We start from the raw sequence: 23,340 nt of genomic DNA, 5'->3' as shown, positions 1-23,340 counted from the left end.
AACAGCAGGGAAAGAATAAAAAACAAAAAGTAAGAATGACACACCAAAAGAATAAAAAAAAAAAAAAAGAAAAAAATGGGAAAAAAGGACTAAATTTAAAAAAAAAAGAAAAAGAGAATAAAAGCTTTGCAATGACAATGCACGGAAGGGAATAAATATATATTAAAAAACAAAAATGAAATTGAAAGCAGAGATTGTAAGTTAGTGAGAAGAAGGAGAAGCAGCCAGGAAAATTGCATCAGTTGAACCAGTTGCTGTCCTTGTCATAGTTACCTGATACCTGCCTCATTGATTAATGTGTTCCAGAGAAATGTATCCATTTCTATGAAAAAAAAAAGCAAAAAATGGGGGATTTGTGTTTTAAGCCCTGCCAGTAACAACAAGCAGACACTCAGTGTGCACCAGAGTAACATTTACAATGCCTGGGCCAAATTCATGCCTTGTGTAATTTTATTGCTTTTACTGGAGTTACACCAGAGATGAGTTTGGCCTTTTGCCTTTTTTCTAGCATTGTATAATATATCTATTAGTGAAGATGTGGAAGAAAAGAGGGCATTTCATCTTCAGAATTTTCCATAAAATCTTTTGCAATAGGCTCCATAAATAAAACAAGCCACTTAACCTAGGAAATAAAAAAGCAGCAAACAACGTTTTCTAGATATTAAAATAATGTTAATATTCTTTGTAAATCAAGCAACTGACATTTGCACACGCTGAAACACAAAAAAATAGTCCAGAGAAATTTAAAGCCAGCTGACTGTCTCTGTTGCTTACTCTGTGCCAAAGAGAAAATGAAGGTCCTGACATACCCCCTGGTCAGAGTCAGAATCAGGGAAGCTCACACATGAGGGTATCCACCTCCTAGCCATGAAAAAAAAAATAGATAGACACAAAAATCCTCTCTTTTCCTCCTGAATAAGCTGAAGATGTGAGGCACAATGCCCTAGCAGAGCACACATGCCATCACAGACAAGGAGCTGGCAAGATTTCTCCTGCAAACCCCAGTTAGTCAGGCTTGATACTTCAACCATTAATAGAACACTTTGGGCCAACACTTGACTTGGCCTAGAAGAGATGTTCACACACACACATTAAAAAAAAAAAAAAAAAAGTTAAGTCTATTAAGTTCTTTTTTTGGGAGAAAATAAAAACCCAGGTAGTTTCAACATCCCCCTTGCTTTAAAATAAAATAACAGATTTAAAGTAAAATTATGAAGGCATAATTCCATAACATAGACTAATTGCTTTTCCCTTGGGGGGGGGGGGGGGGAAGTTGCTACAACTATGATTTATATTTTTCTTTTCCAAAACAGTTTTTACAGCAATAAAGGAAAAGAGATTAAAAAACAAAACAAAAAGAACCAACTTTTGCTCTCCTTATGCAACACTATGGGGTCTCCTTTTTTTTTTCCTGCCTGCAATTCAAGAGAGCAAATAACTGCAGTTGTATTTTATTACTTCAATTATTTGCTGTAGCAGCTTGTGTTACATCAATGTTTTAACCATATAATATGGCAGTCTGATGGGATTGATACCTAAGTGAGAGACACTGGACCAACAGAAGGCTTCAGGAACAAGGCAGAGGGCAAAGGGAGAGGGCAACTTAAAAAGGAGGCTTTATGTTAAAGCTTGCACTCCTTTAAGAGAAGATTTTTTAGCTCATTTTACTCCCCTGAATGTATCAGTTCGATATTTTAGCAATCTAGTAACTGAATTGTCCCTAAATTGGCCACTGCCTGAAAACTCCCCCAAGGAATTAAAGCTTTTGAAGATCTCCAGTTGTATGCTCGCTTAGCAGATTGTTTTGTTGTAATCAGGATCCTCACAGATCATGGATGTAATTATAGAGAAAACCAACTTCTTTTTGTCTCCACACAGACAAACAATGCTCCCTGGTTTGGGAAGAATGGCATATATGCAAGCGAGAGCAAAATGTGGCTGTTTTGTTTCATAACACGACAGAAACCTATCACTCGGATCCTGAGCAGCTCCAGCCAGTCTGATCTGGTTCTCTCTTCATGCACCTTATTTTTTTTTGGTGTCAGAGATGAGGCATTTCATTCTCAGGAAACAGATCTTGCTGCTAGAAACTGCTTTCTCATATTTATCCTACCTTGGGATGGATACAGGTTGTTTCTTTGTGTAATTCCTGCTTTCCTGATACCAGCTTCTGTCCACCAAAACAGATGGAGGCTGCCTTTTAAGGAGCTGAAGAGATCTATTTTGTGGTCAATGGTTGTTCCCTACAGTTAAGGAAATGTTTCAGTGTTTTGTTGGATCAGGGCCTTAAGCTTGATGTATTTGGAGGAGAATTGTAGCTATCTAGATTTTTCTGTCGGGATGTAAAAAGAAGAGCTTGATCAGTTGCCCAGACCACAGGCCACTTTACAGGTAACAGTGAGGCTCCTAAAATGACCATGGACCCCTCCAAACCATATGTAAGGTGTCAGGTCTTCTCTGAGAGGTCTTCAGAAAAGAAGAAAGTACTCAAAAGACCAAAAGAGGCTGTTCCATGCCTCTTCCCCCCATCTTCCCAGGAAAAATGTCCCCCGAGCATTCCAAACCATATGCTTAGATTTGTCAGTCCTGAGCTGCCATGGTGTGGTGTGACATTGCACACCAAAGGAGTTGCCACCAAATGGCTTCCCTGTGCCAGCAGTAACCACACAATGGTGCTGGAGGTGCCACAACTTTTTGTTTGCTTAGAAAGGAAATCATTTTGATGAGTGTATGGTATCAGTTAGCAAGTGTTGAGTTCTTTATGGTGATACTGCTCATGTTGACTTACATGGAAAACAGATCAGCTCAGCAATCTTTAATAAGAAAAGTTTCCTAGTGTACTTCTTGTGATGCCCTGCAGAGCCACCAGAACTCAAAATCTGTCAGCATACTTGGTAGAAACTTTGTTTCATGGTTCCCTAACTCATATGATTGAGATTAAAGGGAACAAAATCTTGGCACATAGTTTGGCAGTGGAGAAGCATTCCTCTGTGTGTAGATGTGTGTGTGTGTGTGTGAGACAGAGAGACAGAGAGAGGGGGAAATTTAGCAGCCACTCATTCGGTGTTAAATTATCAGGTGCTACATATTTTTAATAAACCTTAGGAGCAAGATAAGATACATCCTCTTCTAATGAAAACTCCTTTCACTTAGCCTATAAACTTAGCTATGAACAAGCTGAGCATCTACTCTAACCACTGAAAACAGAGTAACTCAACTTCTCCAGCCCAGCTAAAGTGTAAACTAGATTTGAATGCCAACAGGAAGGTGGAAAATGCTGGAAGGGTGCTCTTCAGGCAGTCAAGTTGGCAACCTGATCTAGTTGAGGATGCCCCTTCTTACTGCAAACAGGTTTGGACTAGATGACCTTTGGAGATCCCTTCCAATTCAGACTGTTCTGTGATTCTGTGAGATTCCCACTAAAACACAAACCACTTTGTTTAACGCCCAGTTCTATGACCTGGAGGACCATTCTCACAGCAGTGGCTACTCTCTAGACATAAATAGCACTGGTAGAGCTTTTTGCACAGGGGCACTTCTGCCATCATTGAGCAAAGACACAATCTTTTTGGATGCTCTGCAAACAGTCATGACCTATCAATCATCCCTGGATGTTTTTAAGGCCAGGCTGGATGGGGCTCTGGGCAGCCTGATCTAATGGAGGGTGTCCCTACCCATGGCAAGGGGCTTGAAACTAGGCAATCCTTGGGGTCCATTCCAGCCCTGACAATTCTGTGATTCTGTACTGAGGTTTGAAAAGTATCTGAATTTGCACACTAGAAGCTGGTCATAATGGTTGCTTTTATTCTATGTATTTCAGTTGCATTTTTGTATTCTGATGTGTCAGACATGAAAAGACACAAAAGGCACAGCTTACACTACGAGTTGGTGTTAGAAGCTTTGCAACTATCTGGATGTCTCTGTAGTAGATGTCATTAATAATTACCAAAGGAAGAAATTAGATATGGAAAACACTGTGTGCCAGCTTTACTTTTCCAAGCCTTCAGAAGTACCAAAGAGTCTGTGTGAGCCCTAGTAAAAGGGATTTCTACCTTCCTTACATCATTCCATGTCACAGTCAGCATTAAGATACAAAGACAATGATTCAAATCAAAGTTCTTCCCTTAGCTTCAAAATCTGAAAGACTTATCTTGCATGAAAGTATCAAGTGATGTTCATATTTATATATTTACTTCACCCAAAATTCAGCTAAAAGCTATCCAGGGCATTTTATTGCCAACAACTAGTTTTTTCTTATCAGAATTAAAGTTTTTTGGGGGTTTTATTATTATTATTATTTATTTTATTTTATTTCTTGCATGTCTCAGTTATGTTTCAGCTCTATTCTTTGTATGTCAGTGTGAGGTTCTTGGTTGGTTGGTTGGTTGGTTGGTTGTTTTGGGTTTATTTTCAGATTTCTAAGTAGAAAGCAGTTTGTTCCATTTCAGACTATACTTTCAAAACCTCTTTTCAGGAGTTCCTGAGCAATCCATACACAAGTTTTGGGCTATTTTAATGTAGTATAGCATGGCATGCCTGTGAAATCATAAAATGAAAACTATGGAGATGCTTCTGTCAAAGTAATGAAGTCCATGCCAGTCTCTTAAATTTTGGTCCTTATCACTCTTTGTAACCCAGGTCAGGACTTTCATGGTTTCTGTAGCTATCCTGACTAAACTTTTTGTTGGATGTTGCCAAATTAAATGGAGAAAGAAGAAAACAAACAAACAAACAAATAAACAAAAAAAAACCCCAAACCCTAAATTTTCAGTTACCTGAACCTGTCTGGGGGTTGTAAATGCAGTCTGAGTGACAGGAAAAAAGTAATATAGATACCTGCAGAGTCCTGCAGCTAAGAGGGAAAAGGAAAAAATTTAGAAAAATGCATAAACACAATAAGTTTTGTCAGATTTAATGTTTCTGGGTGGGTTTTTTTTTTCCACATAGTTTCACTTTATGCCACTGTTTCATGACATAAGTATGACTTTTGCAAGAAAAAGGATATTTTGTTCACTTATTAGACTAGAGGTTTATCACATAAAGGAAGATGTGAGAGCATCTTCCCATGGATTTGAATCATTGTTGCATCCTTAAATGCAGGAAGTGTGCACTGGGAAAGATATTATTGAAGCAAAAGTTGTCTACATATAACATTTACAGGCACACCTTTGTATTATCACATTTATATGTTAGACAGATAGGCAGTGCTAAGAATTTAGTAAGTTGGTGTTAGATAGCCATATGTACACTTATCTTCTAAGAGAGCCTCTGAGTTTTCCACACAGGCATGGACTGTAACACCCAAAGGTGTCTGATAGTGTGTGCCTTAGACTGCAGAATCTAAGTTTTGAATGTTTTCTCCCACTTAGAGATAAAAAAACAAATGCAAAGACAGATGCCTACAGCACGACATGAACGAGCAAAGACCGCTAGCAATGGCACGAGAGCCCCAACTCCATTTTTAGAGTAGGGTTCTGCACATTCCTTCTGCTAGAAATCCAGAACTGAGCTGGTCTGATTCCTAACTGTAAGAAACAGATCCAGCCTTCTGTGTTATACAACAAAACAAGTACTGTCAAGTGCCTTGCTGATATTTCTTTAGCTGCTGTGGAACTCTTAACTGTTAAACTCTGAGCTCTCATCCACTCCCCAGCAATGAGCAGGAGCCATAGGAAGTGCCCACAGATGGTTGGAAGGACCTGTTCCTGAAGATAAGACAGATAACCTTGAGACATCTGAGCCTGAGCAGATCCTAGCTTCAGGCTGTCAGGCAAAAAAATGGATCTGCTATAGGGAAGAGAATTGGGCCTATCTGGACTCCTCAGCTATCTCTGTAAAGCTAAGGGATGGTGGAAGAAGCAGCCCTGTTACTTTCAATTTCCATCCTAAACATGCCTATTCCATCCTAAATTCCCTGCCCCAGTCACTGCCAGTGAAAAAAAATAAATAAATCCCTTTGCCAAGCAAAGGCACACAGTCCAGAAAATGCAAACTCCTTACCGGTTTTGGCTGAAGATTTTGTGTGCCCAAATGTACAGTTCTTCCACTTCCAACTGTTAAAAGTCCAATAAGCAGCTGTACTAGTCAGGATGGGGAGGTGACACTGCTGAGGTCTAATTTAATCTCTCACTATTGTGAAAGACAGGAAAAGATTTGTCCCTACTGTGCACTAAATTCTCTTTAAAACCAGCACTGGGAGTAAGGGACATTTGGAGAATTGTATCTGTCCCTAAGCTTTTAACCACAGCTCCTACTGATGTCAGTGGACCTGACTGCAAGTCCTCTCTACTCCTAAGAGGAGAGTTAGACCCCCCAAAGTGCAATTTCCCTTCATGTTTTGATGTTGCTTAAAAAACACAGGCCTGATGGTGGTGATGATGGATCCCCAAATGAAGCACAGTTCAACTGAAGTGGGAGGATTTAGCAAAATGCATAAATTTCTTGTATGCTACTGTCTGTAGCAGGCAGATCTTCAGCCAGTTTAGTGAGCATAAGTTACAGCTGGCTTTTGCTGGAATAGTTTATGCTCTTGACCCTCCTCAGTTGTATAGCCAATAGGGAGTTGTCAGGCTACATGTGTTTTTAAACTTCTTTCAGCTAAATCAGAAATCCAAAAGCAAAATAACAGCTCTCAGCAGTATCATGTGGAGCTGTGACACTCCCTGGAGGGCTGGGGGTCCATAAACCAATGAATGGATTACAATGAGGCATAAATGTAGTATTTTCATCCATGACAGATATAATCTTGAGCCTGTATTTTTCATGTTACTTAACTCTTTCAGAACGTAATGTGTGACAGAAAATGTCTTATAATGCACATGGCAGTAAATATCAGTCAAGTGTGCTTTATTGCTGAGCTCTACATGTTTCCAGAAGTTAACAGGCACAGCTGGGATATAAGCAATGGCAATGTTGTATATATTTCTTGAACACACAAAATACCTTGCCTCTCCTCTCCCCCAGCCTCCACAGTACATCCCCAGCTGTTCTGATCATGTCACACAGTGGATGAGTTTCTCCATCGTCAGCTCCTCCTGAAATGATAACCTTTATTCAAGGCTTTCATCCTCCCCAAAACAAACTGCATTGTCCACATTGTCATCACATTCAAATCAGACTATCACTGCCTATGTGGCGTGCCATGCAATAAGAGAAATCGTGGCTGATGGAAGGTGAGGAACTGCCTGATGGTAGCTGTACCTAGCTGTACCTAGCAGAAAACACCCAGTGCTAATAATTCATGTCTTTTGATTTTCCTACAAATGACTCAGACCTCTCTGTCTGAAATTCCCTTCTGTGTCATATGGCCATAACACCAGAAGGTAAGAACTGGAATCACAGAATGTCAGGAGTTGGAAGGGACCTCCAGAGATCAGCGAGTCCAACCCCCCTGCAAAGCAGGAACACCTCGGGCAGGTCACACAGGAACACATCCAGGTGCATGTGGAAGCTGCACATCTCTGGAGATATGAATCTGATTATATCGCAAGGGAGATGCTGGTGAAGGACCATTCAGTCTCTGAAGGTCCCTGGTACTCCTGAAAGACCTTTGGGTCAAGGAGAAAAAACAACCAACCAACCAACCAAATATATATATACATACATATATATATATATATATGTATGCCTAGACATGTATTTCTATGTCTCTTTGCCATTTTATCAAGTACTTGATAAAATGTAAAAGACAGGAAAAGATTTGTCCCTACTGTGCACTAAATTCTTGTACTAAGTTGATAAAATGGCAAAGAGCCAAATAGAAATCCTATTTTTTTAGATAAATTAATGGTTGGTCAGAATGGACCCAGGAGCCCATACACGAGAAGCAGTAACTGCAGGAAAGGAGAGGAAATAAGAGTGGGGAAGGAGGCATTACAAGAGAAAGCAAACAAACAAACAGAAAAAAGAAATAAGCATTCCCCAAATGAAACACTAATGTGTTGCAGAGAGAGGGAAGGGCTATTTCCAAAGGTTTGGTGATTTCAGACATTATACTGTGTTGCATAAAGCAAGACAATGTTATTTCCTGTTAACTGCCCTTCCTTTTTAGCCAGTGAGCTGATGTGTGTGCTTGAGATCTGCATTTGGTAGAGGGCTTTCCCTCCCCCCCCCTTTAGCATAAACCTTGTTGATTTAAAAAGTGAACACAGATGAATCAGGTGGCAAATGTATTCATGTAATCATTTTCATTAATAAGCCGTTATGAATAATAGAGGGAAGGTTTTAAGTGTATAATTCTCTGTAGCACACTTGAGATTTTTCCATATCTTCAGCAGTAAGTTAATTAGAATCACCTGCATTTTCTTGGGCGGACACCAAATGGATTGCAAACAAAAACAGATTAAAATAGCTGTAGCTCATGGCATACAGATGACAAGATGCACAAAGAGGACAATCAGGCAATGAAAACCTCCTCTTTTACAAACAGTTGGTTTTTTTTTTTTAAAGGAAATTCAGCTCTTGTGAGTCGCTGTAAAAAGACGTTTGTAAGTGTTTCGCTGAAAGACTAGAACGGCTTTGTTTCTGATCCCATGATGAGTGAAAGAAATGTTTAAGAAAGATCACTTTACAGAGAGATTCAGACTGAAATGTGATGACTGTGATTCAAGCCAAGCCAAAAATTACAGCTCAGAATTAAAGGGGATGGACGTGGCTTGGGAATCCATTTTCCCACATTCCTGAATCTCAATCATCCCAGCCAATGTTTAAAAGAAAATAGAGTGGAAAGCAATGAGGTCACTTTGTTTAGCTGCAAGACATGGGACTATCAGAATGGCAAAAGTATATGCTGGAGGTAAGGGCAAAATTACAGTGAGCAAGCTGCATGCTCCGTGGTTTCGTTCACAACGCATTGCTTCAAAGCTTACTCTTGTTTCTCATTACAGGGAGCCCTCTGAGTAAGTCCTGTTGTTCCTGGGGCTTTTAAACCATAAATTTCTTGAGTGGCAAAAACAGTGCAACACAATAGAGAAGGCAAGGAAGGCATAGCAAGCTTGATGTAGGCAGTAAGCAGCAGCTCCATTTAGCAATGGACTCCACGCTACCTGAAATCATGCTTGCTTTGTGCTGTCTTTACCCTTATTTATTTGTATAGACATATCAAAGTGGAAATTCTCCCATCAAGTGACAGGAAACAGAATCAAGTACATCATCCATCATATCCACTTGTTACTCATTCTCAGTATGTCATGCTCATATTCAGTGTTGTAATTGCTTCATTAAACAGGTTCTACAGGGTCTCAAAAACAGTAAGATCTCAGTTGAGCTTTTCTCCTTTCATTGCATGTTGAAGTTATTACTGCAAGATTTTTTTTAATGTAGGAATGCCCCTCATCTTCTTGATATTATTGCAGTCAAACACAGAATTATTTCTTGCTAGCTAAGTTCCTAAAGAGATTTGCCAAACCTCATGTCAGACACCTCCTGTAGAGTAATTTCTTAACCTGTTAAGAATGAGTGCAATTTCTCCTCTCCTTTTTTCCTCCTCCTATCCCTGCTTTCACCAAATTCTGATACAATGTTGGATTCCTACTAATAACATACTAAAGAAAATCTTGTTTATGCTACCTTGAATGCAGTCTTGCCTGTCACAGGTCCTGGCAGCAGGGCAGAGTTGGTTGTGAGTCCAGTGCCTGCAAATCATATGAAAAGTACCAAGGGAGAGGACATCTCTCCATCTTCTTGTTAATACAAAGCAACAAAGCAGGTTTCCTTTTATTTGCCTTGATATTAAGCACAGTGAGCTCCTGGAGATCCTATCTGCAGCATGTGAAGTGGTTGCAATCTCTTCCCTGCTTCTGTTTGATACTCCTCTTTCCATAATTCCAGGGATCAGGTTAGTCCTCTGCTATGGCAGTGAACGGAGAGATCATGTTCAGCTAATCATCCCAAATGACCCTCAAGTCTTTTGTAACCTACATCCAGAGTATTGGATGTATCCAGTGCTTCTCCATAGGAAAACTTATTTTACCATTTAAGGTGTCTGTTCAGCTCTTCTGTAACTGAACCTGTCCTCATCAGTATTTAATATCTCCCTGATCTTTGTGTCATCTGTTTACTTTGCCAACAGAGACTTTTTTTCTCATTGTTCACATCTCTGATAAAAGTATTAGATAGCACTGGACTGAGTTCCACTCTTGAGATCCCTGCCCGTTATGACCTTGTTAACTGATATCTCCCACTAACTACTACATTTTGAGGTCTGTCACTGAGCCAGTTTTTAATCCATGTAATATATGCCCTGTTAATTCCATAAAATGCAAGTGCTTTAATCAAAATGTCACAGAAATCCAAACATACTATTTCAACAGCACTGCCTTTATCAGCCAGACCTGTCAAAAATCCAATCCTATCAAAAAAAAGCAACAAGTTTGCTAGACAAGGCCCTGATATCCATGCAACCATGCTGATTGGGATTAATTACATTTTGCTATGAGTTATTTGTTCACAGAGTCCTGAATTAATTATTTAAGTAGATTGTCTGGGACTGAGGTCAGCCTAGCCAGTCTCCAAGAGGATGCCTCTTGCTGCTTTTACAGTACCAAAATAACTCCTCTGCTACTGTCTCCAGCCTTAGTAATTTCCAAATATTTCTCTCTGTTTTATTTGCAAATGACAGACACTTGCATAGCATGAGCACTGATGAGTAAAAACTGGGGTTTTTTACAACAGTCATTATCTCTTTGACCTTCAGGTTGACTTCCAATGTTAACCTGCTGTTTGGTCTCCTAGGTTGGTTTACCCTTGTCTGTCTCATAGACAGACACCTACTTCTCTAGCACACCTTCTTCCACAGTACCTGAGTACCTTCTCTGGACTTCAGCTGGGACCTATTTCCATATCAGAGGTTAGCCTGGATGATGTTTTCAGCTTCACGAACGTGGTTCTTTTATGGGAGAAGTACAAGAATTGGGTCGTTCTGACGATCAAAAGAGAAGATCTTTCCAAGAGAGCAGAGCAAAGCCTGGTGTCAGCCTCCAGTTCCACTCCAGGAGCTTTAGGGCACATCTAACTCCACCCAACACCACACCAAAGAGGCAGGGTACATGTGTCAGCAACACTAAAAACCATACTGAGCACAGGCAGTCCTCCAGTCAACAGTAGCTGGTGCTCATTTCAGCCCAAGCTGGTCAGGTTTTGCTGATCCAAATATCTTTAGCTCACACAGCTTCTGCACCACTTTTCATTTTAGATCCATATGTCTCCTGTTTGTTAATACCTCTATGTTTTTTTTTTCCTTTCTGTGGTGTAACTTAGATTTGCTCTCCTCATTTTCACCTCTGCTCTCCATGACATCAGACAAACCCAGTTATTTTTACGCCCACACTGACCTGAAACTCCAGGTACTGTTTGTAATCCCATCCAGATACAGCACTTGTGATGCCAAATTTTAATGTGTCAGGTTTATTCTTAGCTACTCTTCATGATTTTTCTTCTACTGGCACACAAATGTTGATCCTTTTATGACACACTGCTTTTTTCCCCATGGGTTTTTTTCTCATCCAACACATTATCTTGCCACTGGTGTCTTTGCTGCATTCACCCATGTCTGCTTCTTTAAATGACTTCATGCCTGCCTTTTGTGCCCTTACTAAACCTTTAAAAAAATTGTTTATATATCAGATATTTATGGTAAGATGCATATGAAAACAGGAGGAAAGAATTATAGTTTTAGGGAGAACATACCCTGATAACGACCTCTTAAATATTTGTAAAGATAGCCCTGGGCATCTGAGCCCACAAAATAGTTTATAATACAACAGCTTGATTACATAATGATACTTTAGTTTTAAAACGTATGATCTTTCTGTTTATGGGAAGGCATAATAGGCTCCTTTGAAATACAATATTTTTGCCCTGCACATAACTGATTTTAAATGAAAGGACTAACTAAAGAATGCCTTTCTTCCAAGTTCCTGCTTCCCTTTGTTGTTGAATCCAGCACCATGGTTTCTTTTACAAAACTCCTACCAGGCCTGGGGACCACACCTATTTCAGGCCACATTAATTGTGGAAGTTCCATGGGTTTCTAGGCATGATGTTACCTAGCACCATTTTAAAATGGTATGTTTCAAATTCTAAAGCTTGCTCAAAAACAGAGCAAGAAATTTCTGTGTACCACCCCCTTTAAACCCCCACATGCAAAGAATTTCCTTTTATATTCTGTTGGAAGATATTGTCAAATATAGATCAAGTTCAAACAGAATGCAGCCTGATTTGGGAGAGGGATTTGTTCTATGCAAGAAAAAAGAATGAATGAGAATGTTTCATTCAAGGCAGGTCATAAAGCATGAGGAGTACCTCCACCAACATCCAACACTAGTGGTTTAAAATGTGTGTTTGGATAAAATATATCAATTTATCTCAATTTTTTTTTCTATTCCTTTTTTAATGTTTCTATGTAATACCTGGTTCCAGCTCAAACTGCTACTGATGTTGAGCTTGACCTGAATTCATGGTTATTTTCATTTTGGCTAGAAGCAGGAGTGCAAGAAATGTTGTTGTATCAAGGTTCTTCTAACATCTTCTGTGCAGCTATGCCAAGTGAACATAACATTCATTATTGTTCATCAATCTTAATCAAGCCTGAGTTCAGTTCCCTGTTACTTTGCCTATCAGGAGTGTAATTTAATGAAAATAAGGAACATTTCTGACAGCTAAACTGATGTATTCTTGAGTGAACCCTTTTCCTACATTTCTTATTCCTCAAAATTTAGGATGGAAATACTGGACTTATTATTGTGCTTTTGTCTATCACTTCTAATCATGAGTCCATCCTGTTCTCAGCTTCCTCAATAAAACAAACAGAAAGAGATTGGGAGACTGGGACATAAAGCAAAATAAAATACTACTTCTCCCCAAGGGTAAAATCCACTGATTCTTCCCTGATAAACCCCACTCTAAGGCACAAGAAGGTCACTCTATAGTGAGCAACAGGTGGACTTCATTACAATGATTTTTTTTTCCCTGAAGGATTCTTTACCACTGTACTTAGACACCAGCACCAGATAGGAATCTCCACAAGGCTTTTGCTTCATCTTGTTCCTTAAGTATTTATAACCTACCATGAAGGAACACTGACAGCAGTGCAGTGATGTTTTTGTTCTTGACAGAGGTGCCCTAAAAAGTGAAGCTGCTTTGAAAATAGTTCATGCAAGCAGGATATTAGAACCCATAAAAAACATATTTCTTCTTCCCTTTCTCTTTCTTTCTCTTTGGCGCTTAATTGGATTTCTAAAATAAGTTGTGAACAACCCAGCTAAGATAATGTGGTCATGAAAAGGATGTCCAAATCCACCAATTTGCATGGGTTTGGTTTGGCTTAACTTTCAAAGTTCTTGGAGCAGAAAGTTGATGGCACGTGAACACTATAATTGGCTTTGATGTCCTCGGATTTAATTTATTCCTTTTTAAAATTTTATTCTTGATTTTTTTTTTCTCTCTCTTTGCCTTGTTGTATTGGGTCCAAATGAAATGCTAATCAGATCTCATTCCTGGATTGAAGTAAATGTATAACAATAATGATGCACATCCAATGTATAACAATCATGATGCACTGCAGATCATTTTGCAAGAGGTAATTCCCACTGATTTACAACACAGTTTGTCCTTTTCACTTGCTCTGGATAATTTTTGCAGGTTATTAATGTGGCACATCGTTATTTCACCCAGAGCCATGTGCTAGTGCTTTACACTCCCATGTATCCAAAAAGATTAAGAACTGAATTGAGCTAAATCCAAAGAAAAGTTAACATTCTGCTTGTTTGCTTGTTTGTTTAATTTTTCCTCTCTACTTTCTGGTTTAGACTTCAATTTACATGATGCCATTTGTAATCCCTTACCCCCAAATCCCACATTCCTATGCTGGGAATTACTCTTGCTCTCTCACTCTTCCCTCACTAATCTTTCAGTTTCAGAGATTCTTCAGTTTAGGATGGAATTGCATTACTTAAACGTTTTAGTAATTTTCCTTTCCTCGTGTGTTATATATCCATGGATGGAAGACTTCCAAGTGTTCTTGATTACCAAATCCTTTTTGATTTCTCTTAAGTAAACTTTTTCTTCATCCCCTCTGGAACCAAAAGGGATCTTCCTGAAATGAATCATCACTCTCAGGATTATGTTGCAGGACACCCACAGGTGCAGGGTAGAAAATTGTCTAATGAAAGACATAGATAAGCAGTGTATAGTGTGGAATTATTTCTAATTTTTAAAAGAGGTTATTTAATGTAAACCAAACCAGGACAAACTCTTCCTAGCAGGACAAACATAAAATAGGAACTGCATTTTGTAGAGAGGGAAAAACAAACAAACAAAAGACTGTGTTTGGTTTCAGTCTGCAATAAAAGGGAAAGTAAATCTTCCAAAATGTTTCAAGATCATTGAGAACAACTCCAAGCAGTTGACTCCACTGGCTGTGGCTAAGGCGTGATGTGAGTATCTTGGAAATAAGTACTTGAGCCTCAACTCCTCCTTATTTAACTGTTATTACAACTAAGTTTCTAGGCTATTGGGCTTGTTTTCTCCTTTTAATCCACCTCAAAGTGAGAAAAAAAAAAAAAAAACCTAGACACATTATCAGGAAATATTTCCTGATTTTTTTTGGGCTTGAGACATGAACATTGTCTAAGAGAAAGGCTTTTGCTGAAATTGCTTGCCAAAAGCTAATTAAAACTTGTGTTCCAAGTGATGGATACCCTTAAAAAAAAAAAAAAAGTCTTGTGTAGATTCCCTTAGCTTCTTGTATACTTGCACATTTTAAAAGTGAAATGGCAACTTACAGTTAGAGTGTTCTCAAGTTTTAAGCATGCAGATTCGGTCGTTGTTCCACAATAGCTAATTCTCCCGGGAAAGGAGAGCAGTTCCCATGTGCTTTGAAATGCTACAGCTATGCAACCCGGGCTGGAAGTGCTATTTTAAACAGCCATATCAGCAGAGCTTGCTGTAGGAGATAATATGTCACAAAAGGGAGTGTGACATCTAGTTTCACCTAGAAGATAAACCTTGAGTAGATATGCAGGGAGAAACAAGACTGTCAGGTTGTCCTTGAAAAGAATGGCCTATATTAATGAAGAAATGCACTCCAGGGCATATGCTATTTGGGATAGTTAATTTCAGCTTCAAACTTGTCTGATCTGCTATGAGCAATATGGTAGAGAAGCGGTGGTTGTGTGTAAGTCTCAGTGTGTGGCAGGATTTCAGGCTGGACATCTCACCACTTTATTTTCAGAAAGGTCACAGCCTCAGAAATCTCCATCTGAAAAACCCAGGCCCCAGACAGAGAAGTTTCCCCAGCACTATTAATATGAACACCTCACTTGGAAGCAGGGCTAGCAGAGCATCATGCATATCCCGAGCAGCCCTGCTCTACCAGCACGAGAGCTAATTCACCCTTTCCCTTCACACTCAAATACTCTTGCAAAACTGTATTCTGCTGACAGAATTACAAGATAATTATAGTTAGGTGTTTTGTATTCACTTAAGTTAATCTCCCACTTTAATTTTTTCATTGGGGCTTTAATCAGGCAGGAGGCACTTCAGTCCTTGTCATGTGGATTATTGTTCAGTCACTGCTGCTCTTCTTACTTGTTAGGGTGCTTCTGGCTTCCTGACAGACGTACAAAGAAAAATACTTGTATGATCTAAAATGAAATATGTGTTTCTCTTTCAGGTCTGGATGTTGATGGAATATACAGAGTTAGCGGCAATCTGGCAACAATACAGAAGTTACGATTTGTTGTCAATCAGGGTAAGTGATTCCTCCACCCTGGTAATGTTTTGTTTAGTACTTAACTGTCTCGGATGACAGTATTTCAGAATCTGCTCTACATTAGTGGCAGAGAATGATGAGCCATGCTTTGGAAAAGAGAGGGAAGGGAAGGTAGAAAGATATTGCGCAGAGGGAAATGTCAGCTGGGAGAGAGGAGAAACAGCAGAGTAAGCAAAGGAAAATAATAGTTAAACAGCGGATAGGAAACAAACAAAAAAAAAAAAACAAAGAAAAAAGGAGGAAATGGATGCATGAAGTCAGGTGGTAAAAAAAAAAAAGCACGTGTAGAAAGCAAAGAATCGGGAAAAAAAATAAAAGGTTAAAAGAAAAAACAGCAGATTGTTTGGATATTGAAATTTAAACAAAACCAAAAGTAGAACAGGGATCCAAAGGAGACCAGTGAAAAGGGAAAAGGTGCTGAAAAGAACTGAAAACTGGAGTACTGGCTCTGTCAAAGTCAGTGGCAGATTTGCCACTAATTGTGAAAAGGCAAATATTTGACCTCAAGAAATGAGAAGAGGACAGATGAATATTTTGGGCACATGAGAACCAGAATTAGGACCAAGCTGTATTTATTTACTGAACATATTTCCACACATTGCACACATAACAAATATATTTCCAGGTATTCCACATATAACAAACATATTTCCACATATGACAAGTACACTTCCACAACACAAGAGAACTTCCTTCACGGATGACTCTCACAATGATCAGTAGATAATGTCAGAGGTGTGGAAGCTGATATTGGTAGCTAATCAGGATAAATGATAAATGCATTGAGCTCTCCAAACGGTGTGCTACTCTTGGTCACATACTTGATACTAAATATTCCCACACTGAGTAGCTTAGCAAATAATCACAAATGATAGTGAGCTTTCTGATAACAAGAAAATAAAATTGAGCTTCTCAGAAATGAGGAAAAATCCCAAGTTCTGCATTGCATTTTAGACTTATTTCAATTGCTCAAGTATAAATGTGAAGCTGCTGAAACATTTGATCCTACTTTTTATTAAGTCCTTTAAAGTTACCTGCAGACTAATGTCAGAACTGCTAAATGTTGTGCATGGTGTCTGGTTTCTGGAGAACAAGTTCGTAGAATCATGGAACACTTTGGTTTGGAAGGAACCTTTAAAACTCATCCAGTCCAATCCCTCTGCAGTCAGCAGGGTCATCTGCAGTTAGATCAGCTTGCTCAGAGCCCCCTCCAACATGACTTTGAATGTTCCCAGAGATGGGGCTCCTACCACCTCTCTGGACAACCTGGGGCAGTGTTTCACTACCCTCAGCATATAAAAAAGGTCTTCCTTCTGTCTAGATTTCATTTTCCCTCTTTTAGTTTAAACCCATCACCCCTCGTCCTCTTGCAACAGGCCCTTCTAGAAAGCCTGTCCCCATCTTTCTTATAGCCCCTCCTCAATTCATTTTGTGCTGCACATAAACTAAGAATCCAACTCAAAAACTCTTATGAATTTGAGAGATATGAGAGACACAAAAACATTCCCACCTTCCAGCCTCTCTTTACATCTCTCGGGAAGTTTCAGGGAAGCAGTAGATGTTTGCCACCTCCTCAGCTGCTCCGGATCAATCCTGCCTTCAGCTGAAACTGCAGGGTGAACTCTGGTTTCTGAGGAATCAGTATCTATGCCAGTAAATTCAGCTAGGCTGAATAAATCTTCATCCTCATGGTTTTGACTCATTACTTAGGTTCCCTTAAATTTATAGTTGTTGGGTATTTGTATGTCAATAATGTAGTCTGCCTTGGCTTTCAAATGACCATACACTGTATTTTGTTTGGAGACAGAGAGGCAAACCCAGGATTTTTCTATCCTTCTCCACCGCCTAGGCTCTTTGCTCAGGAAAAAAAACAAAACTGCCATAAAAATAATGGTCCTGTCTATCATGTCTGGTGGCATCCAAAGGTTAACGTACTTGAGGTTAATGTTACTGCTCACGTTTTCACCTAAAACAAATGGGCTGATACTGTAAAGCTAGACAGAAGTCTAAGCTGGGTTTTTGCAGCACAGAGGTGCCAGGCACCTTTTTTCTTCTGGTTTATACTACTGTGAAGAACGGATGGATAAAGGTGAAGCTAATGGTACATTAAAGCCACTCTGACACTGGCTACTTAGGGCCTGTAAACCAAGCAATGAAAATGCAAAGAAAACTCATGCCCTTGGAGAACTAAGTTATCATCTTATCAGTTGTGATAATTACTACTTCTTGTGTTAGTCTTCAGTGCTACAACTAAGGCACTCACACATTTCCTGTCACAATGAATTAGATTCTCAGTGTTATTATCTATCCAAGCCTTCCTTTCCACATCCTGGTTTGAAATCCCAGAAATAAAAATATTTTGCTAGGTCTGTATTTAGCCTTTCCACAAGTAAATTCACTCAGAAATGTCAAAGGTCATCACCTGTAAAAGTTAATGCCACCACTCTGCAGTCCTCAGCAGTGACACCATGGAAGATTCCAATGGAAGAGTCTAGCATTTCAGCCCCCAAAGGATGACCCAGTAATTTCAAGTCAGAACATTCAAGAATTAACACAGGCACAAAGAATGGCTTTAAGACAGCTGGCCACTCTTCCAGCTGTTTAAACAACAACCCTTCTCTGGGCTAGGTAGGAACCTGCAAGCAGGAAACAGCCCAGTGAGTCATGGTGTGCCTGTCAAAAATGAGTTGAGGGCAGCAGGACTTATTTAATGTGTGCTTGGGACAGCAATATCAGTCTTCACCCCATGTCCCCAGAAAACTGATGCTTCCTGTCAGTTAGATGCTGAGGACATCATTGTAGTGAGGTGGGTGTTAGTCTCTCCTCCCTAATATCAGGTGATAGAACAAGAAGAAATTGCCTCAAATTGAACCAAGGGAGGATTAGTTTGGATATTAGCAATAATTTCTTTCCTGTGAGAGTGGTCAGGCACTGGAACAGGCTGCCCAGGGAGGTGGTGGAGTTCCTGGAAATGTTCAAAAAACATGTAGACGTAGCACTTAAAATCACAGAACATAAAATGGTCTGGGTTGGAAGGAACCTCCAAGGGTAATCTAGTCCAACCCCCTCTGCAGTCAACAGGGGCATCCTCAACTAGATCAGGTTGCCCAGAGCCCTGTCAAGCTTCACCTTGAATATCTCCAGGGATGGAGTCCCAGACACCTCCCTGGGGAACCTGTGCCAGTGTTCCACTACCCTCATGGTAAAGAACTTGTTCTTAACATCCAGTCTAAATCTACTCTTCTCTAGTTTGAAGACAATTGCCTTCAGGACATGGTAGTAGGTTGACAGTTGGAGTTAATGATCTTAGAGATCTTTTCCAACCAAAACAATTCCATGATTCTATGGCAGCAAAACTTTCAGAGTGTTTCATGAAGTCACAGAAGTTACTTGGAATATCAGTGTATGCTCCCAACCTGCTTATTTACCAGTCCTCTACAGCTCTGCAGTGGGCTGATGTCTAATAATGCTCTCTCCATGCATCACTTTCAGTCAGTAATTACTGTGACCTCCTCAGCTCCAGCCCTGTCCCTTCATTTTTCTATAGTTAACAGTGGGAAACCAAGATTTATATAAATATTTTTTCCATAGAGAGTTGTTTTGTGGTTGTTTGCTTTTTTTTTTTAGTTAAATTCAATTTAATTATAAATGCAAACAAATGTTCTGCAAGAGCCTATTTCCACTGCAGAGACTGACTGTGCAATCAGTTCTTAAACAGGCCAAACACTTAATGGGCTCTTGCTTCCTGCTTGCTCTGCCATTGTGTTACACCTACATTTCTAGGCTATAAATAATAAGTATCACATTGGAAATGAAAGATCAGAGAAGACACTCTAGGCTGGCTGCCATATCAAAGTAATTTATTTTTTTTTTATTATAATAATCACTAATTAGAATATAGCAAAGCTTTATTTGGCTCCTTTTCCTATACTGTGAATGTCATCTGCAGCATCCAAACTGAAATAGGAGAGAAGTGGTGAAAAACGAAAGGACAGCAAAGTAACACTTGACAGCTTTATCATTAAAGAAGGAATAAGAACAGTAAAAACTTTAAAAGACCCTTGAAATCCTAGATTTTTGTGTGTGAATGTGGATGAATTTACACTAACCCTCCCCATGTTCTGTATCTTTTAAAATTCTCGAAGTACATTTTGTGTTTCCTTCTCATTTCTGGAGGTGGGAAGCTCTTGAGCAGGGCATTGACCTTGCCAAGACGAGCATCAGCAGAACAAACTACCTTATTTACTTTATCCATTGCACAGAGTTTTCTTTTCCTATAAAAGTCTATTGATATCACACCTTTTTTGCTTCTGTGCAACAGGATTATCTTTTATCTGTGATTTATTTTTCCATTAAGAGCAGGAGAGATCAGTTGATCATAAGAGGACCAGGCTATAACATCTCTCAGCACTTTCAAAACTCTAAGTCATCATTTTTCACATCACTGAATCAAGGCAGCAGAAGCTGTTTGGACCAAACTGACACCAGAAAATTCGTACTTTTCTTAGTCTGCAACCACTGAAAGAGTTTTGGGTTTAGAAACTAAGCTACCAGTCAATATTTCTGGCTGAGAACCTATGGCAAAAGGCTTCTGTAATTGCCAGGGACATTAAAACAAAGATGTTGATTCCTCTTATCCTTATTGGTATTAGTGGTTAAGTCTAATAGCTGAAATCTTAAAAATAAAATAATAAAGTGTAGTAATAGTAGTAGTAATAGTAACAACAACAACAATAATAACAATAATGTACTTGGCAAATTTTTAGGGATTTAATGAAAAATCTGGAGGACTTCTGCTGCTTTTAAACAATGTCATAGAATCATAGAATGGTTTGGATTGGAAGGGACCTCCAAAGGTCATCTAGTCCAACACCCCTGCAGTGAACAGGGATATCCTCCACTAAATCGTCTCGTTCAGAGCCTTGTCGAGCCTCCCCTAAACCTTTTAGACATATTTATCAGGATATTCTTTCAATTCACACCTGTTGAAAAGGGTCAACGAGTCTGTTAAGGCATGTGAAAGCTATTAAGAAGATTAGCCCGAGGGTGGGGCTGAGATGGGCTCAGGGCGCATGGGCAGAGGTGGGGGAGCTCCAGGTGAGGCTGCTCAGGGCCATTGAGTCACTACTAAAAGAAAGCGGAGTAAGGTGGGAGTTGCTTTTCAAGAGCAAGCTTCTGAGCTGCCAAATAAAGGCCAGTAGTAAGGCAAAAAGTGGATGAGAAAGAGAAACTGAAAAAAGGGAGACTCTTCATCCACAAGAGTGTTGAATTTGTGGTGCACTCTCTGCTCTGGTTGAAGCCATTGTGTTGACACACACTGGGGTGTAATGGAGTAAGGACCTTTTTTGTGCTAAATTCTATAGGTATCCTCTTCTGCTTGCACAGTGCTTGTCCCAGAAGTTCTCTGTTGCACTCCATGCTTTAAGATCAGGGATACCCGGGTGAGGAGGTAGAATTTTATCTCTTTATGCTTCTTGTGCTAATCTGTTGGGTAGTGGAGAAGCCTCTGATTTCTGTGACAGACAAATAAGCAATTTTCATGAGTACTAAATTAACTGGGAAAAAAGGAAAAAAAAAAAAAAGGAGCTATAAAGGGTGCATAACACCCTGCTGAAATGCTAGGTTTCTATCCTACTGCATATATGTTCAGGGAGAATAACCATAGAAATCCAAATTTCAATACTTATTGCTTCACTCAGTAAGTGCTGCTTCATGCATAATGCAGGAGAGTTCCTAATTGTCTTTGCATCCAGGGCTTTGTTTGCAAAATGCTTGGTGTTTGCTGTACAGGTGACCTTTGCATCCCGTTATTTCCTTTGGAATACCTTGAGCATTAACTGTGAAACACCACATACCATCCAAAAGTCAGTTACTGTGTTTTTAAAGCTTGGTTACTATACTTAGGTAGCAAAATAGGGGAGGGGAAGAGGGGGAAATATGAATTTTTAGAAAGGGTAAATGTTATGTTACTGCATTTCTCCTGCAACATGGAAAAGGACAGCCAAAGACATTCAATTTTTTTAGCTATGCTGGGGAGAAAAAAGGTGAATTTAATCTTGCCTTGATGTTACCTTGAGCCAACAATCAACATTCTGACCAAAGAAGGAAAATTGTTCCTTCAGCGTTGAATACACCCAAATAGAATTCAGCCTACAGGGAAAATTAAAAGGAAAAGTTAAACCACAAATACGTTGCACCGATTGCAGATATTTATTAGCTAAATAATTTAATAATAAAGAAAATGCCGACTTGATTAATTGTTACAGAGTAAAAATTACAATAAAACTGTCTTGATCAGTGCTCTGCAGAAGCACCATTACTGTCTGTGCAGTTGTTTAACAAGGATTTAATTGGAAAGATAAGTGAATGCACATTTAAAAGTATTGTTAATTTGCTTTATAATCACCCCATCCTTCACAGTATTGACAGCACCAGACACAAGCCCCTTTCTCTTTTACAAGTATTATTTTCCATATGTGCACAATAAATTCTGAGGCAGTAATTGGAAATTTTATGGATTTCAACATACCTAGGGTTTTGAGTTTAGAGGTGCCTGATCCCTTCTCAAAAGGTAACTCAGAGGTGGCATTTTCAGTACAGTTGTTGCCTTTTAATTATCTATGGACTGTGTGAGAGGCTGTGGCATGGTTGGTTGCTGGGTTTCTGTATTTTGGTTTGTTTGGGGGTTGTTTTTGTTTGTTTTTTTTTTTTACTTTGCTAAGGAATATCTAATTTCTACTTACTTTTCCTTTCCATGTCAAATGTCAACAAAATCCTCACTGCAGCATCATTTTTTTTATTTAATAAGCAACAACCATCAAAAGTAGTAATCTTCAATATGTTTCTATTCCATCTGCACTTTATATTTATTGTTCTACAATGCCTTGGATTAATCTAGTTGACAATTAAGAGCCCAGACCATATGAGCAGCTAAGGATGATACCTTTAACCAGCAGGATTCTTCAACCATACTGACATGTTCTTTATCAATGAACTATGAAAAAATGAGGAACAAATCTTGAGGAATTTTTTATTATTTTTGTTAATATTACTGACAATTATGAGCTTGCTGGGACCATATGTCTGAGCCTTGGCTATCAAGAACCAGAGTCTTGGTGAGCAGAGCCTGTGGAGCTGACACAAGACTGAAACAGAGCCTCCAGGTCAACACAAATGGGCTGGGTGGCTTTGAAGGAAACGTTTAGAAGGGGGTGGGAGGGGAGAGGAAGGAGGGGAAAGAAAAGGAGGGAACTGGGAAGGGGTGGGAAAATAAAAAAAAAGAAAGGGAAAAGAGAATTATCTCTACTTCTTTAAAATTAGAAAAAAGAAGGGGGAAAAACAAGCAAACAAACAGAAAACCCCAACACCCAAAACAACAAAACTGCCCTTACAAAATCCCTGAGTCTTTCTTTGATCCAATGTATTAATTTCAAATGCAGTCAGCAGCTCCACTCCTGCTGTTAACAAAGGTTCTGTGGGTAGGGCAGAGCAGGTCCTCAGCCAGCTGCCACCTTCCAGAGAGCAGCTACAAACAGGAAGGTCCAACAGTGCTGTCACAGGCTTTGCTTTAA

General features: G+C 39.4%; 1 protein-coding gene across 1 annotated transcript in view; it reads left to right on the top strand.

The window, feature by feature from the left end:
- ARHGAP15 (Rho GTPase activating protein 15) overlaps positions 1–23,340 on the top strand; it is a 362,484-nt gene that overhangs the window by 221,619 nt on the left and 117,525 nt on the right. Inside the window, exon 10 of the mRNA XM_054381341.1 lies at positions 15,671–15,748. Coding sequence (XP_054237316.1) covers positions 15,671–15,748 — 78 coding nt within the window. The remainder of the gene's footprint in view (positions 1–15,670; positions 15,749–23,340) is intronic.

This window comes from Indicator indicator, chromosome 5 (assembly GCF_027791375.1).
Source record: "Indicator indicator isolate 239-I01 chromosome 5, UM_Iind_1.1, whole genome shotgun sequence".
Classification (NCBI taxonomy): domain Eukaryota; kingdom Metazoa; phylum Chordata; class Aves; order Piciformes; family Indicatoridae; genus Indicator; species Indicator indicator.
The sequence above is the reverse complement of the archived record's forward strand: the minus strand, read 5'-3'. Positions and strand labels throughout refer to the sequence as shown.